This window comes from Aulonocara stuartgranti (assembly GCF_965226115.1).
Source record: "Aulonocara stuartgranti genome assembly, chromosome: 14".
NCBI classification, from domain to species: domain Eukaryota; kingdom Metazoa; phylum Chordata; class Actinopteri; order Cichliformes; family Cichlidae; genus Aulonocara; species Aulonocara stuartgranti.
In genome coordinates this window covers 35,302,913-35,320,887 of record NC_138950.1, presented here as the reverse complement: position 1 = coordinate 35,320,887, position 17,975 = coordinate 35,302,913, and the positions used below count along the sequence as shown (strand labels likewise).

Below are 17,975 nucleotides of genomic sequence, written 5' to 3'. Positions count from 1 at the left end.
CGTCTGTTTAGTTCCATGTCAGTCTGCATTATTCTGTTACCTGGTATTCATTCTGCGTCTCTCTGCCATCTCTCTTTGTGCATTTCGCTCCTCCTCCCGTGAGTGTTTGGTTTAAGTTTTGTTCTTTAGTTTTCCCAGTTTAGGTTTGTTTACTCCCCGCTCTGCTCTTCCTGTTTTGTCACCTTCTCACCGCTGTAAATAAACACTCACTCGCACCCCAGCCGGTACCTGCATTTTGGATCCTTTTTTCAATACACCACACGACTGCTGTGCAGCCGTGACAGGAATTTTCTTCCAAAATGTCATTTCAAAACAGTCTGGGTTTTTCCCCTGTATTGTCACTTTTTACTATATGACTTAACCTCCCAGCCTTTTTTACATGGTTCCTGCCTCTTTCTGATATTTTATGTTTCATGTAATATTTTCATCGAAAACACATATTAATTATTTTTGTTATTATGGGATGACAGGATTGAAATGCTGACTACCAAGACTAAATAACTTGTGTTTTCAGCTTCTAAAACTTGTCAAAAGTCACATCTGCTCCAAGTTATTCAAAGCCATTTCTCCCAGAAACACACATACACACACCTCACTCTCTCTCTGAGAGCGAGATCTCTCTATGCTCAGTCCTGTCACAGTGATGTCACAGTGTCCTCTAGTTTTCTATTCTGCAAAAAAATAAATAAAAATAAAAACAGTGTTGCCACGGTGACAAAGCCAAGATGTTATTTCACTGTTATGAGTTGCACTGGGCTGGCCAAAGCATCAGTCAATTGTGAGTGGACAAGCAGCCATTACTAAAAGCAAGGCAGCTATTTTTGGTAGTGACCGTGGCATTACTCAGCAATGTCCACATTCCAGTTGTGTGTGTGTGTGTGTGTGTGTGTGTGTGTGTGTGTGTGTGTGTGTGTGTGTGTGTTATGAAATAAAATTTGCAGCAAGCACAGAGGATTTGTCCTCCATCCTGTCATCGCTGAGATAGTGGCGAAATCACAGCAGGAAGTGTGTGCATGTGTCTGTGTATTTATGTTATATGGCCGTGGCTAATAAAATGTTCCAGTCACTACAGAGGAATTTACAGAAAGGGGGATTTAGGTAAGCTGTAGTTAATTAAACTGCAGATATTCCCCTCCCCCATCCTGTATGACTGTGTTATTGGTGAATCAGAGGCAGATGGCAGGGGTTATTTATATAAGAGCAGAGAGTTTCTCCTATAAAAGCATCATAACAAGATGAGCTGGAGGCGCACGTTACTCGTGAACAAACAGAACACACTTCCAATCATGTGAAGCTACAGAAGGCCGGCAGCAGAGCTCAGGGTGGGAGTAGTCACTTTGATTTCTGTTGTCACATTCAGCATTCTTTCTCCCAGCATGCATTGCAAGCGAAGCTCTTCTGTGTGCAGCTGAAACAGCAAAAAATTCCATCAGCAGCTACAGTATTCTTAACATCAGTTTAATATGCACTATCAGTTATTTCCCCCCCTATCAACAGTGACTCAAAGTGTGCAGAGTGTGTTTACAGCTCATTATAATGAACCCATGGAGATTTAAGACCAAAATAATGTAGCCATTGTTTAGATTTCTGGATTCCCTATTCGGTCTCAGTGGTCTCATTAAACTTGTTTCCAGTGCCAACGAGCAGCTGTTTCTGGGGAAAAAAAGATCTGATGAACCTGCTTCACACTTTTTGCTTTTTGCTGATGAACAAATCTATTTCTCAGGAGTTTGTTGAAAAAAAAAAACAGCACTAAAAAGAATGAAAAGCAAAAGGACGGGCAATAATGGACTTGAATCTGTGAAGAAGGTAGAACATTGACACCATCTGAATCATAATGTTACTGTAATGGAGCTGCTGAATGTGTAAGTTAACACCATAATAATTTTACAAGCATAGCCTCTGCTCAATTCCATCTCCTTAGGTCTGTTCTTGGACTCTTAACACTGTAGCTTTGCCTCATTCACAGTTCAGAATAAGCCCTACTTATTGTATGTACTGAGCCTTGGTGCAGCCTCACCTCTAGCTTTCTTCTGATAGGTTTCTCCTTATGAAGTGAGGGTGTATTTGATAGCCAGTCCCACCTGTACCTGAAATGAAAAAGTTCCAACTGTGACTTCATACATACTTTTCCTTCCAGAGCCTCTCAGAAAACGTCCTGCTCTGGTAGTAATGATGTAAGTCTGTTGCCAGTTAAACCCTGACAGTTTGACTGTTAAGCCTGTTCACGTGCGACCGTAGGAAGTGTTGATACCATTATGAATGGTCACTGGGTTCAGGAAGGTCATTAGGTACGTGATGTGTGGTGACTCATATATTGGTTGTCAGGTCAATTCCAGGGTGAAGTTGAACACGGGATTGAGTGTGTGTGAGTGATGAGCGGTCTCTGGCCTCTCAGGCATCATCTAGTTTGTGTTCAGACCCAGAGAGGAATTTGAACACTTCAGCAACTGAAATAGGAGAACATCTAAAGTAACAAACTGTAAACGGCACCTTTACCTGCAGTTTGACGTGTCCTGGACCAAATCAGTGAAAGCTAACTCTCCTTCCCATGCTGCTTTTGATTTAATCACTAAACGGTTTGGTGAGCTTGCCTTCTATGCAATTTGGCTGATTTTCATTGTGGTCCTGTTACATAGCACTCTCATTTACCACAGGTGAGGGTAACAGCCAGCACATGAGTACATACCCACAGCCATCAAAGCCCTGAATAGACAGGCTCCTGGGTATTTATCTGACCTCTTGCAGCTTTTTTGTGCCCTCTAGATCTCTTAGATCAAAAGATCTTTTACTTTTAGCCAGACCAAGGGTAGGCTGGTTCACAGAGGCAAATGAGCATTTGGGGTCGTAGCCCCTAAACCAGGGGTCAGCAACCTTTAACACCCAAAGAGCCACTTGGACCCGGTTTCCACACAAAAGAAAACACTGGGAGCCGCAAATACTTTTTGACATCTAAAATGAAGATAACACTGTATATATATATTTTTTTTACCTTTATGCTTTGTGTGAACAACTAAAGTAAGTAAGTAAAGTTTATTTATTAAGCGCTTTTAACAGACAGGCATTCACAAAGCGCTGTAAACAGTTCAATCAATAGACATTATACACAATGTAAAAGATCAAATGTAAATAATGTAAAGAATATAAAATACGTAGATCAACAAAAGGCTTGTTTGAACAGAAAAGTTTTTAACTGCTTTTTAAAAGAATCCACAGAGCAACTAAGGTGTGTTGCTTATGAAATCCATGAAGTGCTACAGAGAAAATTACATTTTATTTATGTAATTAACACATTTTGAACTCTTAAAGAAATATAACAAAGGGAAAGACAGCCAGCTGAACTAAAATGATCCATGTAGCAAACAAAAACTGTTGTGAGCCGCCACCCTCATATCACCTTTGGGCTTTTGGAGCCTTGACCTGACTTTTAAAAAATTATTGGAAAAAAAGCACTATGCTGCTAAAAAAAATTGATATTTGCAAAATTCTGCCTAAATATGTATTTTAAATGGTTAATGTGTGTGGCGGGGCGTGGTCTGCAGTGCCGCTGCATGGGAGTCGGACGCACCTGAGCGGCACCCGCAATCACACCTCGCCGCCTTAAAGTCTGTGCTCTCTCTGCTGTTGTGTTGTCGGGCTGTGAGCTGAAAAGCTACAGCCGGCTGTATGCGTACAGCAACCCTGTGTGAAAAGTGGTCAATAAAGAAATGTTGAAAAGCAGCGGGTCTGCCGTGGTATGTTTACAATGGAACTTCTGCTCCTGAACCTCTGCACACAGCGTCTGCAAATCGGGGCTGTACGAAGTGACTTTCATCTTTACGCAGGACTCTAAGCTGTCATCTGTGAGGCGTGAGCGGTGTTTGTTTTTAACATAGTTCACGGTGGAGAATAGCTGCTGACATAATGTGGATCCGAAGATCCATAATTGGCCTACCTGGCGTTGAAAGTCTCAATAAATGCTGGCGTTTCGGTGGGTACACCAGCTTCCGCGAGTGTGCCGCTTATTTTGAGCAATGAAAAATAAGAAAATATAATTGTATTTTTATATTTCAATATCACAATAATCTTCCAGTTTAGAACTACAAGTTAAAAAAAGAACTAAACACAAATAAAATACACTTCAGCTAAATACTTCTAATTTATTTTTCCAAACCACCCGGTGCCGCAGTATAAGGACAAAAGTGCCACAGGTTGCAGACCCCTCGCCTAAACTGTGGCATAATCTACCCCTACACATCAGACAGCCTCCTACTGTTAGTCTTTTCAAACCTAAAACACATTTGTATTCACTGTCTTTTAATACAGTATGAGAGTTATTCGGTACTAGTTATTTTGTAATTCTGTACAGCAGGTTGCTGTTGTATTCAAATGTGCCATATAAATTTTTAAAATGAGCCGAACAAAACAGTGAGCTCAGGTGACTGATGTCAGTCTGCCGACACTCTCAGTGCCTAAAAACACAAGTTTACCCACACGTTTTTAGTGAGTGTGTTTTCACAGTGACTATAAACACGATTAGTACAGCAGCACTCTGGTTGATGGAGCATTATGCACAGTGAATTCAGTCCTACGCGTCTTTGTAAAAATGCTTCTGCCTTTTAGCCAAGGGCACCAGTGCATTCCTTATCCACCCCCGTCTTCTTTGTTTGTTCTTCCTCTGGTTACACTATTATATAACCACTAATCTTATGTAATGAAATTGAACTGCAGCGAGTGATGACATAAGTTCTTTAAAGCATTTCAGACCATTTTAAGATTCTGAAAACATGATAATATGCCGTGCCATCTGCTGTGTTTCACTGAGCTTAAATGTGTCTGTTTCATAGTTTCCTGCCTAAAGAACAGTGAAAGTTACAGTATGAATTAAACTCGGTGAGGTACAGTGACTTTGCTGTTGTTGATCAGATCTCAGCCATCTGGGAGTGATTACTCAGAGAGGAAGCAGCTGTGAAATCACAAAAACAAGCTTCTGTCTACAGATAATGCTCACCAGGAAATGCCTCCTATATGGCATTCTTAGAGGGACACAGCGCAAGGTCAGGTCTCTAGATTCATGAGGATATCATTAAAGTGCAAATTCAGCCTCAAACACATCAGCACTGTTGGCAGTGGCGAAGTAGCTCACAATCCCGGCTTATTCAGCAGAAAGACTGCCAGATTAATGGATACATATTCAGTTATGTAAGGATTTTCACCCATTGGATTCAGTAAAAAAAGAATCACATTCTGTGGGTGTGTATATGTGTGTGTGGTTCCTCATTGATTGATTTTTTTTTTTTTTTTTTTTTACATTTACTAATAAATCTAAATGCCATTTTAACTCATCTAAAAGCAAGAAAAGTACTGGAAACAGTCAGCATTCAGCACGGTGTAACAGATGGTATTAAATCTTATGTGTTCAAACTTAAGTTCCATTTCAAACTGTTAATTGCATTCTTACATCATATTTAAAAATTGCTGAAATGTTTCAAAAATCCACCATGCTGTCACGGTCTGGCTGGCAGACTGTGGGGAGATGGGGAAATAGGACCCAAACGCCGGACTCTTCAGTGCAACAGTGTTTATTTACAAGGTGGTGAAGTAAACAACAATGAATCCCCAGTTTCCCAGACTCCCGTGTAGTGTCTTCTTCCCTAAAGTCCCCGTGTAGTGCTCTCTGCTCCAGTGTCCCTGCACTCCCCGTGCTCACTGCTCCTTCTTGTCCCACACTCCTCCTGAGGGGAAAACAATAGAGGCAGCCGTTACACACTTGTCCCAGCAGGCATACACTCAAACTTGACTATGCTAGAAGACTGACGTGTAGTCCAACGCAATAATCCCGCATCGGTGGAAGCTCCATCGCTCATCTAAATAGCTCCCCCGACGAGCCCAGATGAGGAGCAGGTGTGCGGCCAGGACTTCGGGTGTGGCCAGCCCTCAAGTTAGGCCACGCCCCCAGGGCTGAAGGTGCCTGTAACTTGGCCACAGCAGATAGGCAATACACACACATACCTGCCTACACACAGATGTGCACAGGGGCAGTGCAGACAACACACCTAATAATAATAATAATAACAACAACAACAACAACAGTCATAGTCCCCCACTGCCCACGGACCCCAAGTCCCCAGAGCCGGGTCCGTGACACATGCATAATAGTGCACCCACAAGATGTCAGATTAGCAGGGCTTCAGTCCTTCTGTCCTTAAAGGTTAAAATCCACACACATACACACCTGTCCAGCATTCGGTAACACATTAGTTAAGACATTGCATGTCTAGACCACACAGGTTCTGAAGAGAGTGCACCTGGATTATTGTTGTTGTTGTTGGCCTTTGTCTGCTACTCGCGGCTAAAAATCTTTAGCAAAATCAGCTAGCTGAGAGAAGCTGAAGATAAGATGCTGACTCAAGATTGCATAAATAAACAATTCCAGCAATTAGAGAAGTTTTCAAAGAAAGTGTCTTGATGCATGCTCAATCATCCAGGTAAGTAAATCCCAAAAGGTTGATTCAGTTCATCTGGACTTAGCCTTTTCAATGGGAGAAACATTTCATCACTCTTCCAAGTGACAGAAACGACGATACCCATTGAAAATGCTACGTCCAGATGAACAGAATAAACCTTTTGGGCTTTACTTACCTGGTTTTATCTTTAAAATTCTAATACTCTGTAAAGTATTGCTAAATGCCTATACATAAATGGTAACTTTTATTTTGAAACTCATACAGTTACAGCATGTGATAATGGTGTCTAGTGCAAAAAGGACACACCAAAGGATACTGACAAATTCCTTGGACTATTTTAAAAATCTAACATTTCACAACCACCAACCAGTGGAGGCTTTTATTTTTGAGAATTCAGCATGTTTTAAATAACATTGGTATTCCAAGAAGGAACCGGACACTTTGGTTATGAAAATTTAACATAAGTCATCCTGAAAACATCCGGTGTATAACTGTGGGCTTTCATTTTTAAAGTCTGACACACACTAAGACTTTCCTGTTAGTCACTATTAAGGCCTTTGCACTGTAAACTGTTCCATTCCATTCTAACTCAGTGCAGACAAAGCTCCACACTAAGCTAGAAGGACTTTGTTAGATTTGGTTGAGTAGTGTTATTTCTGAAAACAGCTGGCTGTGACCAATAGTTAACTGGTGTTGTACTTTAATGCACTACAAATTATTAATTTAACTGACTAGTATTTCTTATGCAGCATGGACAGTGACACGAGAGATAACGTTGATGCTGGGAATGGGAATCTTCTGTTTGGAGATTCCTGAAGGCTAAACACTACCAGAAAAAGCTGAATGCTTCAGTTCATTCATTCAAACCGCTACATGGAGTGCTCTTCAAGTGTTTTTGCTTCAGGAATAAAATGAAACATTTTAGTACTGTCAGTGGTGATTGGGAGTCACCAGCCCTCACTGGTCTGATCAAAAGACTGTACATATGATCTGAAAATGGTGTTTTGTTTTGTTTTTAAATTTGATATTTATTTATTTATATTTTCAGAATTCAAAGAGCACCCAAGGCCTGGTGGGACTGAAGAATTTAGGAAACACTGTAAGTACAGCAGCCACATGCTATACATGTAATTACATCTGTTGTGAGACTAACATCTTGAGTAGTGTTGCTCTTGTTCTCAACTGATTTGCAATAGCTTTCCAAAAATCCAGTGAGTGTCACTGTAAGCACAGTGTGTTGCGATCTGTTCGGTCTGCCAGGCAACAAGCATAAGGACGACTCCTAAAATAAACTGTGCACTGTGTTGTGTGCTTGTATAGAGTAACCTAATCAGAGAGCTCTGAACTATGGACCAGAGAGATCTCATTCCCTCCCTCTCTGACTGGCTTGTTCTTACCAAGCTGCACATGTGTCACATGAACACGTGACATGAGACAGTGCTGTGATACTTCTTTGTACCCAGGAGTTACACTGCTGCTTCTCTGCTTCTTTAAACATTCATCAAGGACAAATGACTTCACATTTACATTGAAAAATCCTTCTCTTACATAATATGTAGATTTAGCTTTTATTACATGACTGTACACCACCTTTTTTCAAAATGATGTGAACAGAGTTCTGGCGAAAACACTTGATTGCCTTTGTTCTATGAACTTGATGATGCTCAAGTCTGAGGAGTAAATCTGAGTTGCTTGGCTTTTCACTAAGACTTAGAACAGTTAAAGTAAAAACAAGTATTTGTAATTACAGTGAGGTTAGCAGATACCCAGCTATGATGTGCTCACCCGAGGAATTAGTGCACAAATCACATTCTGTAAAGTCCCAACTTTTTATTCTTACTCTTTGAGCACACCGAAGTCAAACAAGACAGCATATTCTTCAGTGAGCTTTGAGTGCCTATATGGAGATGTTGTTATCTTTATACATGCTAGCTGTTTTTTTCATCTAACTCTAGGCAAATAAGCACATCACTCAAAATGTTGAAGTATTCGTTCAAGCTGTTAAGCTACTGTTTTGTCATCTTTTAACACTGCAAATTGCGCTCAGAAATATATTTTGGTAACATATTGGAACAACATTAGAAATCACTGTTAGACATGATGCAGGGTGTCTGCACATCTTCAGAAAGGCCTAGAATGTCTTAATTGTGAATTATCTTTTATTAAAACACCTTTAAAAGTTTTCAGCCATCTTAAGTTCAGTTTAGATCTCAGTTCATCTGGTTGAGCTGGTAACCAATATACCAACAATATACCTGCCACATTGCTTGTGTGTCATTCCCCCATGCTCCCTTTCTGCTTTCTTGTCTGTCCTGTATCTTATCTACTAAAGGATAAATGGCAAAAATAAATCTTTAGAAGAAGGGCAGCTCTCCTGTTGGTTTGTGGTCATGGGATGCTGCGGGTTTAACCCAAAGACTTTGTATGAAGGTTGGCCTTAGCCTCCAAAACATTCACCCCCTGTACAGCTGTTATGAAGTAGAAATGATCTGTCACAGCTAAATCCATTTCCTGTGCCATTTTCAATGCTGCAGAGTTGGACATTGTTACATTATAGTCTATGGGGATTGACTTACTGTTTGAGACCAGCATCTGTTGACCAATAAAACAACTGCAACTCTTAGCATGTGTCCATATTGGCTTAATTTTCAGCCATTTAGTAAGCAAGAAGTTGCTGCTTGATATAATAGCAAAGTTGAGTCCTGATGATTAAAGTTTGTAGATGTTTCTGGAACAAACAACATTGCCTGTCAAAGGTAGGTAAAGGATTTTTGAAACTAGTGCTAATATTTGGTGATTTTAAAATGCCATATTCCAATATATATGCCAGTATTTCTTTTCCATTTAGACATGGCAAAAGGATTTCCCTAAATTTGTTATGTGTAGTTATTTATTTACTCGTGTACATTCTGCCCGACTGTGGTCAGATCAGCTGTTTGGTGTGAGTGTGGCATTCCAAACAACATGCCAGCAGTAGCATATTGCTGGTTTCAGCCAATAATATCAGATAAATTGGTCAGGCTTTCAGGAGTTTGACATTTGGGTGAACAAGGTGGTTGTCTGTTTATATTAACAAATACATTCAGACAGTTTTTCAATTCAATTCAATTTTATTTATATAGCGCCAAATCACAACAAAAGTCGCCTCAAGGCGCTTCATAGATACAGAGAAAAACCCAACAATCATATGACCCCCTATGAGCAAGCACTTTGGCGACAGTGGGAAGGAAAAACTCCCTTTTAACAGGAAGAAACCTCTGGCAGAACCAGGCTCAGGGAAGGGCGGGGCCATCTGTTGGGGTAAGAGAAGGAAGAAAGGATGAAAGACATGCTATGGAAGAGAGACAGAGGTTAATAACAGATATGATTCAATGCAGAGAGGTCTATCAACACATAGTGAGTGAGAAAGGTGACTGGAAAGGAAAAACTCAATGCATCATGGGAATCCCCAGCAGCCTACGTCTATTGCAGCATAACTAAGGGAGGATTCAGGGTCACAGTTTTTAATACAGTTTTTCCTGTATTAATTTGACCTTATTGTTCATTTTGAACTGACAACAGTGTGTTTGTTGCTTTTGATGTCCATGTCAAGTTTGGTCTTAAATCTTATTAATTAGGACTTGAATAGTAATACGTTTAACTTAACAGTATTAATTAAGTAAAAGCATAAACTGATTTGATTATAGCATCTGGAATCAAACCGTTTTCTCTGCTTTGTCCTGACAGTGTTTCATGAACAGTATCCTGCAGTGTCTTAGCAACACACAAAGCCTGCGAGACTACTGCCTGCACAACTCCCACCGCAGAGACCTTAACAACAACAGCCGCACCAACACAGCCCTCATGGAAGGTGAGAGACATGTCACACAGGCCCCTTAGAGTCCAAAACAAACTCTCCTCGCAGCGATCCACCAGCAGCACACTCATTCCCCCCTACCCCCCGCATCTCTGTAAGATTTGCACATTTCACCTGAAAGCATGTTAGAAGAGGTAAAAACAAGAGTGGTTTTCTTGGTCTTTTAAGAGTTTGCATGAAAAAGAGTCCTACCTTCATTTCATTCCACTGTGACACAAGCATTTTACGTCCCAGCATGTGTGAATAACCTTAGCTGCTGCTGTGTTGGTAGAATTTGCCAAGCTGCTACAGACCATGTGGACATCATCCAGCAGTGAGGCTGTCAGCCCGTCCGAATTTAAAACACAGATCCAGAGATATGCTCCCAGATTTGTGGGATACAAGTAAGCTTTGTAATCATTTTATTTTTTATTTTCTGTTTTTTTGTGACCTGATTTTGATTTTCATAGCCCTAACTGTTTTGGTGTATCACAGCCAACAGGATGCTCAGGAGTTCCTGCGCTTCCTCCTGGACGGCCTGCACAACGAGGTCAACAGGGTCACTGTGAGGCCGAGAGGCACTGTGGAGGACTTCGACCACCTGCCGTGAGTAATCAGACCGACACGTGCGCGTGTACCTGCACTGAGTCACACTAACACTGTTTTGTTTTGTTTTTAAAAGTGGACTTTGTTAGCTGGAGATGAGGATGTGTTTGGAAGTTTCACAGATGAACAGTACAACTGTTTATTGTATTTTATTAGAGTTTTTACTCATACGTAACCAGCCTGAATCACATTAGCTTAGTAATTCAAAAACATCTGGGCCAAATCTCTGAATAGGTTATGTGCAGCGTACAGTATGAATACAAGCCCCAAACCAAGACAGCACTAATCACTGAGGCCTCATCATTAATCTTTAATTCAAGGCCATGTGCAATAGTTTCACCTCCCATGCTGATTTGTTTCCTCTCTGGGGGCCACAAGCACTTAATGCTCCAGTTTTTCATTGATATAATTAACAGTTATCTAACCACGGTTTGTTTAAGGGTCAGAGTTAATTCCAGCAACTTCCAGTATTGCCCTAAAAATACATCCTCTCTGCTGCACTGTTAAAACTGCAGGAAAATATCTGCACACAGCATGAAAAAGTGTTTCACAGGAGGAAGTGTTTCTGTAAAGCATCTTTTTAATCCCCTAAAATGGTTCTTGGACACCTTGGTAGTTAAGATAAATTAGGCCAGGTTCTCTTGTTGCTTTTTGTTATTTTTGAAACCCTTTTACAGTGTCACAACAGCTCAGTATGATTTCCCCCATCTTAGCCATCTTCCTAACTATCAGCTGCCTGCTGGGGGCTCAGGCATTACATATGTACATGAAGTGTAAGCCTTACACTTCATGTAAGGCTTACACTTTCTAACTTCTAACTCATACTCCCCCCTCAGAGATGAGGAGAAAGGGAAGAAGATGTGGAGTAAATACCTGGAGCGAGAGGACAGTAAGATAGTAGGTGAGTAAATGGGCTGCAGCTCAGTTTTATTTGTCACCAATGTGAAAATTCACCTTGCACATACAAGACATAAACAGAACGTGGTTAAATGGAAATGAAAAGGAAGATAAACTTTCTCATCTGTTTCTTTGATGTACTCTTTGATCTGTGCTTCTCCAGACCTGTTTGTGGGACAGCTGAAGAGCTCATTGACCTGCAGCCACTGTGGTTTCTGCTCCACTGTCTTCGACCCCTTCTGGGATCTCTCTCTGCCTATCGCCAAGGTTAGACCACAGACTCACAGGTCCAGACAGGGACCTGTGTTTGTCCTTCTTACGTAACGCGTACCAGAAGGGCAGCAGACACAAATGTCAGCACAATCAGTGTATGAGTGTGGGTGTGTGTGTGTGTGTGTTTTATGATGATTTGCACTAAATATTGAAACACTTCCTGTGTCCACAGCTCCTAATATGAGCTTCTTCATTTCTTTCCTGTCTCTATTTGTTTTTGCTTCGTGTGTGTGAATGTAATGTGAATGCATCTGTTCTCAGAAGGGCTATGGTGAGGTGAGTCTGATGGACTGCATGCGACTCTTCACCAAAGAAGACGTCCTTGATGGGGATGAAAAGCCGGTAGGTGTTCACTGCCTACACTGACAAAAAGAGCTTATGATAATCACCACTTTGACTTCATACTTTTCCTATCCAGTGTTGAGTTAGCACAGCTAACACAGAACATGAAATTTGTTTTATTTGTGCGTATAAGAGTTTATATTGTTTACTTTATAATTAAGCTAATTTCAGCTCCTTTTTTATTCTTAGACGATGACAGAATTGCATGATTCACAATTTAAAATAATCCCTATTAACATATACAGGGCTCGTTGCTGCCCCTAACTCAGTTGAGTTGATCCTCTGTTTGAAACAAGCTGCTTTAGTTCCTGTCCTTTTACGTCCACCCTTTCACTTCTATATTATTGGCTGCCCCTCGCCTGGCTTTAAGCCATTAAAAGAAGCCATAAGACTTCCTCCTGAACTTGCAATTGTAGGATTTCCAAAACCAAACTGCAAACCTAGAATTCAGTTCAATTTTATTTTTACAGTGCCAAATCACAGCAACAGTTGCCTCAAGGCACTTTATATTGTAAGGTAGACCATACAACATAAATACAAGTAAAAAACACAATTCTCAAAACAAATTCATACTTTGACGCACAAAGTGCACAACAATATGTTTACATCTGAATGAATCATAAATGACAGTAGAACTGTTTTTACAAATGTAAAGGTGTTGTTGGTCATGTTTAATGTGAGCATCCAGCAGTGTGACAGGACAAATATAAAAATAAGAAAAAACTGTATTTCTTCAGAAACTCTTCATATACATGTAATTAGAGGAGTTACACTGCCCTACAAAGGCAGAGCAAAGTAACTGCAGAAGCAGCAAATTTAGGAAAACTGGTTTGGAATTTTCCTGTTCAACAACAAACTGTAAAATGCTTATAAAGTAATTCAAATTAAAAAATCCCTCCCACAGAACTTACACAGCATCTAAAAGGGAAACTATCTATAAACTGCAGTTTGTTTTATGCTCAGTACAAATGTAAGCTGCACATAGATGGTCAGAGATAGTTTAGACTGAGTGAGTAACTTGTGCTTTTTATCTTGTGTGGTGGTTCCTCTATGATTCCTGTTCTTAAACACTGACTGATCTTATTCTGTTTCTTCTCAAAGACGTGCTACAGATGTAAAGCCAGGAGGAGATGCACTAAAAAGTTCACAATACAGAAATTCCCCAAGATTTTAGTGCTGCGTATCCTTTGCTTTATTCATCACCTGCTGTGATGCTGTGCTGAGGCATGTGGGGTAGCTGAATGCTTTATTGAGATTTTATGACTTACTGCTTTGTATTCTGTTCTACTGAATTGCAAAAAGTGTTTTTCTAGTAATTAGCTGACCCTTAGCTATTCTGTTGCAGCTATGACAATAGCTGCAATAGAAAAGTGCTGTGAACAGTTAGCAGCAGACAGCTCTGCCATGGAGGCAGGAAGTTGTCATGTGTGTAAGCCCAACAGTGTAATTAAGTGAGTGAGCGCTGACAGTGCACATGATCAGATGTTTTAACGAGCTGCTAATTGGCTGTTATGAATTTGTCAAGTCACTGAGGTGATGGATGTGTCATTCTAAAGCCTCAGTGGAGTGAAGCCGTTCCGAGTAGTCATGTTGAATGTTGGCTTGATGTACAGTTTACTGTATGCAGAGCATCTGTTCCTTGACTCCCTTTCCTCTAAAGACCTGAAGCGCTTCTCTGAGGCACGAAGAACCAGCAAACTGTCCACATTTGTTAACTTCCCCATGAAGGATCTTGACCTGCGGGAGTTTGCCTCTGAAAACAGCAGTAAGTAATGAGCTTGTACTCTCCACGAGTGGACTGCCACAGAACGCTATGTTTACACTAAATGTAGAACTTTTCTCTCTGGCTCACAGAGAAGTTTATTCAGTGTTTAGGTGTGAGCTAGTTTCTGCCTTTGTGCTGTGAGGCAGCAGTTCAAGCCAATGCCCCAGATCTACAACATTAAACTAATGGTTTCTACATGAAACTATTCTCCATTCAGATTTTTTTCTAGTTCCATTATACTTTAATGGAGTATAATGGAACTAGATGGCCCCATATTCAAGTCATGGCCCATTGTGGTGAGCAATCACTACAGGCTATTGAGACAATATCTAGATTTGATTTTTGGGTGAACTGTCCCTTTAAACATGTGTTTTGTCGCCTTGCAGTAAATGCAGTGTACAACCTGTACGCAGTGTCCAACCACTCAGGCACCACTATGGGCGGCCACTACACAGCCTACTGTCGCAATCCCAGCTCGGGAGAATGGTACACGTTCAATGACTCCAGGTAGGTTCGCCACAAATCTCACACAGACACACACATACACTTAGTGTTACTATGACAGTTCACTGTTCGTGTAGAAGATCATAGGAGCTGTGTGGAGAAGTCAGCTCGTTGATAATGATAATTTTACAGGCTGTTATTGCTCTCACAAGCACACAAACACCCCCTGGCTAAGATAACAGAGTTGAGGAGTGATAGTAAGAGTTGCGGGTGCTATCTGCTCTGCTTAGCATCCCGTTGGTCACTCCAGGCTGTTTCCTGCTGCGCTGCACTCATTCATACCCTTCCACGCTTCCTCTTACTCAACACTGTTGTCAGGTCTGATGCTGGTTCTCCGTCACTCTTGGGGGGTTGTACTACACATAGCTGATGACTACACATAGCTCACGCTGTTCTGTGTGTGTGTTTGGGAGTGTACAGCATGCACGCTGGCACTGAAACCATTTGATAGCTTCATGAAAGATAAATGAATTGATGATGATTCTGAAAGTTACTCCAGCATGGAAACAAAGCAAATTAGATTGACTAAGTGAATTTGTTTCCTTTACCTCCTCATACACTAGCATGCATACAGTATATATACATATGCATTACTGCAAAGTAAGATTAACCCTGTGAAGCCACCATAAAGAGGCAGTGAATCGTTAGTGTTGTTTTTCTTTTCTACCCGTGTGTGTCTGCTTTGTTCTAACATTACATCGGAAACTGAGCTACTCACGTTGGAGCTGATAAATCTTGAACAAAAGTAACTTTTACTATAACAGAAGACAGCCGACTGAGTGCACACTGATGATTTCAAGCTCAGAAAACAAGAACGCTTGTAGATTTCGACACTGTTCCACATTGCTGCATCAGCATAATGAGCAAGCTAGAAACAATTACAACTGTGTTACATTTAACAGATGCTTCGTACTGTATTCTACACTCACACAACCAAACAGATGTTTAAGGGAAGGCGTATGTCAGGCTGCAGCGTTGATTTAATGCTCTCCTATTAATCAAGCATCAAAGTCGTTCCTGGAAGGCATACATCATTTGTTACACATCCTCCTGGCATCACCACTAGCCAACAGAATTAATCCATTTGGAAACCATGTTAGCACGTGGGCTCCCTCAGACTTGACATCTCATCTCAAAATCACCAAATTCAGACATTCTGCTTTTAATGCGGTGCTCTACTAAATGTACTCACACACTTATGAGGCTCAGGTGGAGCTTTCAGCTAACTCAATTAGTCATTACATTCAAAGTCTGGGCAGGTTGTTTTAGACAGCAGTGTGTGACTGAAGTAGCAACTATAGTGCCTGACAGCTTCATTCCCTTCGTGCACTAACTTTCAGTTTGACTTTTTATCCCATTTATCATGTTGTAATTTCTATTAGAGTAAGATAGGAGTTACACTATATGGCATCCTACTGCATACTAACTGCTCAAACAGACTGTGATTATGTCTACAGTTAATATCTATAAAGACACCCTATAGCTCACTCAGAGGATCATGAGATCATTTTTGCTTGAATAAAATATATAAATGATACATTATAATCAAGTGTTCAAAAGCTTAAGTTTAATTTTATTTTATTTATATACTTTCAGAGTAACGCCAATGTCCTCCAGCCAAGTGCGCAGCAGCGACGCCTACGTCTTGTTCTACGAGCTGGCTTGCTCCTCGCGGATGTGAAGCGTCGTAGAGGAGGGCAGGCCACAGCACCACTCTGACTCACAGACAGACACTGGACGGATGGACACGCAACACATGAAAGTGCTGTTGGAGCCTGGCCTGTTTGGAAATTTTACTTGGACATACATTACATGGCTCACACAAACACACACACACACACACATACACATCACTCCACAGAAACTGCTGGATGGGGGGACAGGCTGGAAACCACTGGCTTTTTTAATTCTGCTCTCCGTTTGTACTCCCACATGTTGCTGGTTGCGGGTGGACGTGCGTTTACTGTGTGTGTGTGTGTGTGTGTGTGTGTGTGTGTGTGTGTGTGTGTGTGTGTGTGTGTGTGTGTGCGTGTGTGTGAGGTTGACAGAGGGCAATAATCCCATCTGAGTGAACCAACCAGGTGACTCAGTCTCCATCTCAGAAGCCCCGCTCTATGCACTGCAAACTGAACTCTGGTCCTGACCACGCCTTTCCTTCTTCTTCGTCTTCTCTTTGTGATCTTCTTGTTTGCCTCAAACCATTAAAACTGAGACGACCCAGTTTATTATTTTTCTTCTTGCTTTCTTTCTTCACGTTTTTCTGCTTTGAATTCATGTTGAGGGTTTTCCATTGATAGTTTTTGGGGCGGGGTAGGGGTTAATAGAGGCCCCTAGCATCGTTACCATCCTGGACTGTGGATGTACAGTGTTTAGACCGTGTCTATAACTGGACTGGTCATGGATACGAGAAGCTTGCAGCCCACCGGCCTGCTTGGTTTTCCCTCCCACAACCCTCCAGCACTCCCAGGTCCCTATTAGCATCTCCATCACTCTCCTGTTTTTCTTTTGTTCTCTAAAAGTGGTTGGGAGGGTCGGTGGCACTGTGAGCGTGAAATGTTCCAGAGAAGAAGTCTGCCTCTTACTCGTGTTTTATTTTATTTGTTTCTCCCATGTGTGGCTGCTACTGATGTTTTTAAAGTGCTGTGAACGGATGAGCGCACGGTCCGCTAAGGGTCGGCTACAGATTAATAATACAGATGATAACGGTAATAATCCTCATTGTCAGTATGGGGTCTTTTCTTCCTCTCTTGTTTCATGCCATTGAACAACATGGAAAGAATGTTTTAAAAAACACTATATCTGTATATTTTTATATCCTGATGCAATATAGAGAATGTACTATTCAATGGTGCTGAAAATGACCCGTAACTGTTTTCAGTTGGTTTATTTACCAGGTTTCAAGAGAGAAAAAAAAGTCATTATTTATGCTTACAGGTGATAATGTGATGAGTCACACTTTTTAACTGTGGCAGTCAAACACATGACTATATATATATATATATATATATATATATATATATATATATATATATATATATATATATAGATAGATAGATAGATAGATATATGAATAAAAGTGAGCGCAACAGTGCTTTTACTTTCTGTCTTTGTATTTTTTTGGTCTCTGCTAGAGAGTCTGCAGCTGCCTGAATCTGGTCTTATAGTTAAGACAGAGATAGCTACAATAATGTTTGTTGTTCCCAAAGAGAACATTTGTTCTAGTCACTACCAGTACAACCTTTATAACCAGCACATTCAACGGGTAAAATACGTTTTCTAAGTAAATATATTTCTAAAGGTGCTACTG

The 17,975-nt window shown here is 40.9% G+C and overlaps 1 protein-coding gene across 5 annotated transcripts in view; it reads left to right on the top strand.

Moving 5' to 3' along the window:
* LOC309687369 (ubiquitin carboxyl-terminal hydrolase 2-like) overlaps window positions 1-16,893 on the top strand; it is a 63,995-nt gene extending 47,102 nt beyond the window's left edge. For all 5 annotated transcript variants that reach the window (XM_082502284.1, XM_082502285.1, XM_082502286.1 and 2 more), the window contains 11 exons: window positions 7,495-7,545; window positions 10,173-10,296; window positions 10,574-10,685; window positions 10,777-10,887; window positions 11,724-11,788; window positions 11,948-12,051; window positions 12,319-12,399; window positions 13,501-13,579; window positions 14,060-14,164; window positions 14,551-14,671; window positions 16,265-16,893. In XM_082502284.1, coding sequence (XP_082358410.1) covers window positions 7,495-7,545; window positions 10,173-10,296; window positions 10,574-10,685; window positions 10,777-10,887; window positions 11,724-11,788; window positions 11,948-12,051; window positions 12,319-12,399; window positions 13,501-13,579; window positions 14,060-14,164; window positions 14,551-14,671; window positions 16,265-16,349 — 1,038 coding nt within the window. In that variant the 3' untranslated portion in view covers window positions 16,350-16,893. The remainder of the gene's footprint in view (window positions 1-7,494; window positions 7,546-10,172; window positions 10,297-10,573; window positions 10,686-10,776; window positions 10,888-11,723; window positions 11,789-11,947; window positions 12,052-12,318; window positions 12,400-13,500; window positions 13,580-14,059; window positions 14,165-14,550; window positions 14,672-16,264) is intronic.
* The last annotated feature ends 1,082 nt before the right edge of the window (window positions 16,894-17,975 follow it).